Here is a 9,108-nt window from a genome sequence, read left to right as displayed (position 1 = left end):
TGCAGTGAAACAACGGTTCGAGTTAAGCTGCCATTAAGCTGCTCCAAAACCGCCACTTTCACCAGTGTTTCACATTCTTTTTCCTCTCCTCTTTTCTCGAGATCTTTGTATGTGGTTGCAATAGAGCTTCTTATATTGAATATGAAAATCCAATCAAATTTTGTCATGTAAGAGTTATTTTGTGAAACGACTTGTAAACGTTATCTTCCCTTTTTTTTGTAAAATTTGGGTATTGTAGACTATCGAAAATATGAGTTTAAACTGCATAGAAAAGATTTAAATACGTTATTTTTGTGGTAAAAGCAAAACACCAAATTGGAACAATCCTGACCAAAAACTTAACTAAAAATATAAATAATCCTGTTTTTATTCTATTGCGAACATCTAAAACACAATAAAAGAATGTCACAAATTGGCTGTAAGCGTAAAAATATTGACGAATATAATCGGCATAATAGAATAATGACCGATTACGATCGGTAAAAAAAATTGATAAACTTAGATCGCGTTTAACAATATGCTGTTAAACTTAGTTAAACTATACTCACAGCCCAAAACAGAAGAGCTAGTAAAGACTTTTGTATTCACAACTATATTTTTCAACTACCTTTCTTGCCATTGATGTGAAAGCAAGTTGAAGCTATTGGGCTGAAATATATCTTACTTTTGTTTTTCTATTGAAAACGATTTGTTATAGAATTTGGTTTCTAGAAGTTGATGCGATTGCCGGTTGAAAAATAACGATTTTTTCTTGAAACTGCGCAAACCTTTTAATGAAACAATTTTTTTAGATCCTCCAAAAAATTCTCTTTTAATAAATTTGGTAGTGATCATAAATTAGACTTTGGGAGAATTTGGTTATCTCGAACATGTTTATATATATTCGACACAACTCAACACTCTAAAGTAAGTATTTTCAGGATACTTAAATAATACTTTAGATGCTATTAACCTATTAAACAAATACTATTTGGATTATAATTTGTTTTTACGACTCTATTTTAATGTACCGGATATATTTTCAGTTAGAAATGCCATTTTTCCATTAAATAAAACTTATAATAAATTTCGTCTATTCTATAGAACTTATATTTTTCAATTTACTACCTAATTCAATCATCTAATTTAGCTCACAATGTACCCTTTTCATTAATATAAATTTTTCTGACACTTAGGAGTTTTTTCTATTTATTTGTTCCATTTAACAAAACATTTGCAGTGTTAAGACCAAAAGTTTATATGCAGAAAACAGAGGAAGAGAGACGCAGCATACAGGAATTTATCAGCGAGGAATGGTTTTTAGAGAGGCCAAAACTGTTTACATAAAAAAATAACTTATAATATCAAAATTGCAAAAAAAAAGTAAAAATAACTTTTGGGGATGGAACATTTCAGTCTTCATTGGTTGTAGTTCCCACATTTTGCTTCAGTAATGTATTTGATTTACTGGGAGGCAAAGTTTTCGTGCAGACATCCCCCTCCCCTCACCCCAAAAAAGAAGAAGCACATAACACAAGAATGACGAGGAATTGCTAAGAATCACTTGCAAGGGATTGAATTAGCCCAAAAGACTCGCTGGATAAGCGTCTTTGTGCTGGAATATGTTCCAGTTTAGTAATATATCTGTTATTCTGCAAAAGCCTGAGATTTTTACCAAAAAATAAGTCAGATTGATTTTTATATCAGTTTCAAAAATAGATTACAAGTGTCAAAGTATAAGATTGTTCTTTAAAAAATAAGTAAAAGTTCCGAAAGAAGCTTGTATAGTGGTAGGAGTTTATTAGGGACTTTGCTTTTAGTAGTGTCAGCTGAAGTATAGACGGCAGTAAAGTATGTCCCACACTCAAGCAGATAAGATTGAAAATTTCCTTCGTCGTAATGCTAAAATAAATACAATTACGTGAACACGTCTTGCTTGCTTATGGGAATAATAAATAAGACCAAGAAAATTCTTCCATTGAATTATGGATACTAATATCCATAATTCAATGGAAGACTGAAAAATATTTCAGCTTTCTTTCTAGTAGGCCTACTACATTATTAAAGTGGTCTTAACTGATGATTCTGATTTTGCCGCTTGGATTTTGGACTCAGTATTCAACTTTATTTTAAATTAACATTAAGGTCTCCGAGCCGCAAATATTATTCCAAAAAGTTTATTCTTCTTGAAATAGGACGTTATATATATATACACACACACACACATATATATATTATATATATATATATATATATATATATATATATATATATATATATATATATATATATATATATATATATATATATATATATATGTATATATATATATATTATATATATATATATATATATATATATATATATATATATATATATATATATATATATATATTATATATATATATATTTCTGTTGTTGTACTTTTGTACAACAACAGAAATTGGAACTGAAACATCCAGTTACAAACATCAGCGCCTGTTTATGACGTAATCTATGCATTTTAAAAGCCATATATTTCTACGTATCTGACACATTCTTGTCATTAGGTAAAAGCCCCTAGTTAAAAGAATAAGATACTTAAATCCCGGGACTCTTAAACAGTTGGAACTTTGACATGTAAATGGCGTCTTGCTCTTGGCTTTTATTAACTATTATCTTTTTATTTTTCGAAGTTAATGCTTAGCTGGAGACTTCGCAAGCTTAATTTCTGGTGTGACGCTGAGTAATTTTTGTGCTTTAATTTATAATAAATTATTGAATAACAATTGCAACCATGGGCGTACGTAGCTTCTTCTCTAGGGGGGGGGGGGGGATTCTTTGATGAAGGCGGGGGCTGAAGTTATACTGGCAGTTCACAAAACCTTACATTGCGAGCAAGTTCTATCATACCTATGAAATCTTTTTAATAAGTAATCACCCAAAATCATGAATCATCAATAAGATTCAGCATTAATCAATCTTCTTCGATTAGAACTAAATCTTTCCAATACATTATGGACAATTACTTCTTGTTTGACTTTTATTCTGTCATTCCAGCAGTTTATTTCCAGCTTTTCCAGCCATCTACCTTTTATCACCTGCTTTTTAGCGATCTACCTTTTTTCAACTGCTTTTTCAACCATTTGCTTTTTCAGCCATCTGCTTTTTAAGTCATATCAAGTGTAAATTTGAAGTTCTAGGGGGAGGGGGGACAGCTGCCCCCTTCTTTACGCCCATGATTGCAATTACAATTTGTCATTGTCTTCTTTTCATTTTATGGGAGTAATTAATCTTGTGGTTTTGAAAACAAGAAAATATGTACAGCCCTATATTAAAGGAGATTTTTCATATATTTCTTGGAAGAATGTAGACACGTCCTATCGCTTTAGGCACGACATTCATCGGGTCTGTAACATATCAAAATCACTTGAAATCTGTTGATATTTTCCAAGAACATTTTTACCACTTTTACACTTATTCAATATTATTTTTAAATTTCCATATTTGAAAAATTAAAAAAATCTTTCTTTGTTCCATTTGGTCAACCAACGAAGAAAATACCATTAGGTTTTAATAAAATGCTTACTGGACCAAAAACGGATTATATGCAATGTTACCAAGAATAGGAAAACTTTAGAAATTGTCAAAAAAAAATTTTCACACCATTATAGCTATTCAATATTTGGGTTTTGAAATTCCATATTTGAGCATTTGAAAAAAACACTTCTAGGTATTAATTCATCCAACAAAACTCAGACGGACAAAACCTAGTTGAAATAAGGCAAGGGTTTCGAGTAAGTTACTGTGAGGGTTCATCACTCGGCTGAAAATTTTCACCGTGAACAATTTTTTGATAATATAACAATTTCTTTTGCAGTGAAACAACGGTTCGAGTTAAGCTGCCATTAAGCTGCTCCAAAAACGCCACTTTCACCAGTGTTTCACATTCTTTTTCTCTCCTCTTTTCTCGAGATCTTTTTGCTGCTTCATTATTCCGCTTCCTGTGTTCTAAATAAACGGTTTCTTGGCTTTTTGGCTCGCTGTCACTTTCTTGATTGGTTGTGCTACCAACATGGCTCTCCCAGGAATCTTCATTTCGTCGTAATTCACTCCCTAAGAAAAATAAAGGCAGCAAGTAATTAAAAAGGATGAAGTGATGAGCATTGAAAGCAGTTCTAAGGAAGAATTACATAGATAGAATTACATAGAGAAAAGGCACTTTCAGTAGCTTCATAATGTCTAGAGGATAAAGACATAACTAATGTAAGCTCAAGCTCCTTTTTATTTTGAGAAGTAAGTAAGTAAGTATAGAAGCACAATACCCTTAAGGCCCAAATAAGCAGTGTTGATCTCCTTTTCGTGACCCTTCAGCCAGGAAGTGCAATGGGGGGCTGGGGGCCAGCCATCCTACGCTTTCGCACACCCTTCATGCTTACCTTACCCAGGTTTCTCCAGGTAACCATTTAGAGCTGGGTCGACTCTGGCTAAGCTTACAGAGTCACACCACTGACCCGCGTCCCAAACCCAAATAACTGGCCACGCCAGGGATCGAACCCGTGCCCCTTGGGCAAAGAATTCTCAACCCAGCGCACGTCCATTTAGCCATGACACATAAGGTCAAGTTGCATCTTTTATGCTTGGCAATGCTAAATGATTTTGAGGTACTTAGCTTTTAGTTTGAGACACACAGATGCATAAAGTCAAGTTATACTTGTTATCTGTGGAAATGTTAGATTATTATATTGCACTCAGCTTCTAGTTTGAGACACACGGACGCATAAATTCAAGTTATACTTATTATCCTTGGAAATATTGGATTTTGTGGCACTTAGATTCTAGTTTGAGAAAAAGGATGCATAAATTCAAGTTGCATTTGAAATCCTTAGCTTTAAGGGGCCTCCCCAGGTCACTCAGTATGTCCCCAGATTGCGATAGGGGAACGCCATACAGATATATAGGGTACCTCCATAGGAGGAACGGACTAAGGGGGTACCTCATTCCTGAGGGTCCATAATATAAACTGGGACACCCTCACCCGGGGTCATGAATACAGGCGGAGGAGGAAGAAGGCCCCTAAAATGTACACTCAATAAGGCCTACCGGTGTGTCCACAAGCCCCATGAGTTACAAACCTTCTCCCAGTATTGCGTTAAATTGCATGGTGATGCAGAACACCATCACGGGAAGATCCTCTATAGGAGGACAACTGCGGCAGAGCGTAAGATCCAGATCTATGTACAACGGCCTCAGCAAAAGGCTGCTTCGACCCTTTTGGGGTACCTGCAAGACTGGGGACCTTGCGGTCAAATCTATTCCCACTTGAGGAGTGGCGCCCCTCAAGGAAATTATATCCTAGTAAAAGACACAGCATTCTTACGGGATTCTGTTTAATGGACAGTTCTTTTGGGCTTGGTCTGCTTTGACGGGCGTAATCGGGCTGAAAAGCTTCTTTATAGCTAATTTATCTACTATGGGCTGCCTCCCCGTTGTAGCATAATATTTGTGGGAATGAATATATAATGAGTCAAAGGTAATAGGCTTGAGATTGCATGTGCAGGATCTCGACTCTTGTCGATAAAAAAGCATCGCCAAGTGCTGAAAACCATGTTGTGACCAAGATGGGCCCAGGATTGCACAAAACCTCCATTCATACTGGAGGTTCCAGGGAATTCTTGCTGTCCGGTTCTAAGCCGGCTTAAGCACTTCGGTGTAGACTTGAGAAGATATGTGATTCCCTTCCTGCCCTGGTATCGGGGATCGTTGCTTTTCCTGAAGCCAAAATAATTTCAATGATTTAAAGAACAGGAAAATTGGAGCTTGGAATGTTACGACGCTAAAAAATGATTATCATATCGACATTTTGACTGACGAATTCAAACGATTCGAACTGGACTTATTAGGAGTTTCAGAAACTTATATCCCAGGGAAAGGAAGCATGAAATTAGGTGATATAGAATTCGTTTACTCAGGCAGGAAGGATGGGGTACATAGACAGGGAGTAGGGCTCATGATGAATAAGGAAGCTGCTAAGTCTTGTTCAGGGTAGGAAGTTATTAATGATAGAATACTAATTGCTCATTTTATGACTAGAAAATTCAGGGTATCAGTTATAGTAGTATATGCCCCTGTAGAGCCGACTGACGGAGACTAGTGAGTCAGATAAATTTTACTTACAGTTACAGGAGCAATTAGACAGGGTCCCAGGTAGAAATATGATGTGTATACTTGGAGATTTTAACGCCCAGGTGGGTAGAAATAGGGATAAATAGTGTCCTAGCCTAGGTAAATTTGGTGTAGGAAAAGAAAACAGTAATGGATACAGACTTTTGCAATTTTACAGGTATAACAATCTAGTTGTAACCAATACGGTGTTTGGTCATAAAATTGCTCATAAGTTAACATGGTATTCACGTGATGGTAAGACAGCAAACCTTATTGATTATGTTATAGTAAACCCAAGACTGGCAGGATAAATACAAGATACTAGGGTATATAAGAGTGCCTTTAGTGATGTTAAAAGTAAAGATCACCATCTAGTAGTGTCTAGGCTTAATTTAAAGCTGAAATTTAGGAAGGGAAACTGCCTTCCCGGAAGTTATAATGCTGGTAGACTCCAGGATGAGAATTTGAGAGAAACTCTCCAGGAACAGTTGAATAGTAAACTTAAGAGTTTAAAATTTGACAATGTAGAAGAAGTTTGGATTTTTTTTCGAAAAATAATCTGTGCAGTTTCTAAAGGAGTCTTAAGGAAGAAAGCTAGGACTACAGCTAAGAATATTAGTGAAAAAGCTTTATGTTTAATAGAAAGGAAAAGGGACTTGTACAAGAATTATCTGAGTGATAGATTATATGAAAACAAAAGGCATATAAAGAATGTGGAGAAAACATTAAAATATGAACTAAGAAGGTGTGAAGTGGAGGCCATGGATAAAATTGCCGAGGATCTGGAAGATGAAGCTTGACAGCATAATAGTAAAATATTGTACTGGCATGTTAATAAATTGAGAGGGAGTAGTAAATCTGGACTTGGCCCAATTAAAGATAGGAACGGGGCCATACATTTTGAGAATGTGCTAAACCGAGATAGAGTTGCAGGAAAAGATATAAAGGAAAATGAAAAATTTTGTGATACATTGGATGTGAAGGAAGATTTGTTTTGTAAGGAAGAATTAGCGACAGTACTAAATGTATTAAAAAATAATAAGGCTCCAGGCGCTGATTGGGTGGCAAATGAGTTTCTTAAATATGGTGGCTCTGAGGTTAGAAATAAGTTAAAGTTTATGAATATGATTTTGGAGAAAGGGGAAGTACTTAACGATTTTAGGAAAACCTTAACTAAACCACTTTATTAGAAAGGTGATAAAAGTGGGTGTGGTAATTTTCGAGGCATTAGTCTGGTCTCTGTAGATAGCAAATTACATAGTAATATGATAATTTTTAGACTGAGAGATGCCGTAGACAAAGTTTTAAGAGAAGAACGGTGCGGTTTTAGACAAAGGTGGAGGATGTGTCGACCAAATTTTCACTCTTGGGTTAATAATTGAGAAGTGCCTTAGTTTTCAAACACCTTTGGTCCTCATTTTTATAGATTATGAGCAAGTGTTCAATTCTGTTGACAGAAGAGCTTTGGTGAAGTTCGTATCCTTGCTCTGTATGCCACACAAACATATTAAAGTGCTAAGCGGAATGTGTAAAAAATAAACTGCTGCGATTAAGGTAGGAAATGAGATTAGCATCTGTTTTTTTATTTAATTAGGAAATCAGCTGGGATGTGTTCTATCCTTCTTAGTTTGTACCATTTTGGTGTACTTTGTTTCAAAGAGCATAGGAAAGGCAATAGGAGACAACGGAATCAAATGGGAAGGAAAAAGTCTCCAGGACTTAGATTATGCTGATGATTTAAGCATCCTAGATGAAAGTGTGAGCAAAATAAATTAAATTTTAGAGGTTTTGCGAGTTCAGGGTGCTAGAATAGGTTTAAAAATTAATGTTAAGAAGACTAAGATCACTAAGACTAGGAATAAGTGAAGATGAAAAGGTGACGTTGGGTAACGAAAATATTGATCAGGTGGGCAGCTTCACTTACCTTGGTAGTATTATTAGTAAAGATGGTGGGAGCAGCGAAGATGTTAAAAGTAGAATAGACAAGGCTCAGGATGCTTTTTTCACAGTTAAAAAAAAGTTTGGAAGAATAGGAACATAAGTCTGCAAACCAAGATTAGAATATTAGAAACTGCAGTGATGACAGTGGTCAAATATGGCTCTGAAGAAGCATGGGTGCTCCGAAAAGCGGATGAAGATTTGCTAGATGTTTATCAGAAAAATTACTTACGGATTGTTCTGGGTACCCGGCTGACTTACCGTATTTCAAACAGTAGGCTGTAAGAAAAAAGTGGTTCAATACCGCTTTCTATGGCTTTAATGAAAGAAAGGTTGAGGGGGCTAGGGCACGTTTTGCGGATGAAGGATGATATACTGCCAAAGTTTGTCCTTTTCGACCAACCGTCTAGGGCTAAACGGAAAGCAGGTTGTCCTCGTCTGGGGTGGAAGGAGGCCATAAAGATAGATTTAAAGGAAATAGGAACTTCCTGGGAGAGTGTAAAGAGTGAGGATTTGAATATACCGTGATGGATGATGAGCCTATTTAACTGGGTTGACCCCAGGGGACTCGGTCCTGCGGTGAGTTGTTATTAGTAATAGTAGTATATAAATCATAATTTCACATTTTTTTCTTTTGATGTAGCACGCATAACTATAATATTATTTTCCAAGTCAATTAGCTTCATAAAACAGTCATGAAAAGTATCCAATAAAACACATAGTAGATTTGTATTTCAATGTGTTGCTCATCTTTAGGAAAAAATGCTCACAAGTTCTTTGGGAAGTTTAATTACATACTTAAGTGAGACACTAGTAGCTAAAAGGGAAATGGATCAAACTGACTTTTGGGTGGCTTGTATAGGATAAATCACAGTATTAATGTTAAACAGTAGCGAAAATTTGGTTCAGGAATGTAACACATCAAAGCACACGGAAAGGGAAATTTCTCTTGGTGTCACAGCATTAGTTAAAGTCTCTACCACAACATAAATATTGGAGAATGTGGAGTCATAAAGAAAGGTGTGCAAATGGTTTGTCCCAAAAATC

At 35.6% G+C, this 9,108-nt stretch overlaps 1 protein-coding gene across 1 annotated transcript in view; it reads right to left on the bottom strand.

Moving 5' to 3' along the window:
- Positions 1-2,460: 2,460 nt before the first annotated feature.
- The window catches only part of LOC148939950 (uncharacterized), a 30,354-nt gene continuing 23,706 nt past the window's right edge, over positions 2,461-9,108 (bottom strand). Inside the window, exon 3 of the mRNA XM_089105891.1 lies at positions 2,461-4,074. Within this exon, the coding sequence (XP_088962017.1) occupies positions 3,761-4,074 (314 nt within the window). The 3' untranslated portion in view covers positions 2,461-3,760. The remainder of the gene's footprint in view (positions 4,075-9,108) is intronic.

This window comes from Artemia sp. Qi Xiang Cuo, chromosome 20 (assembly GCF_049724085.1).
Source record: "Artemia sp. Qi Xiang Cuo chromosome 20, ASM4972408v1, whole genome shotgun sequence".
NCBI lineage: Eukaryota > Metazoa > Arthropoda > Branchiopoda > Anostraca > Artemiidae > Artemia > Artemia sp. Qi Xiang Cuo.
This window is presented reverse-complemented; position numbering and strand designations above follow the sequence as displayed.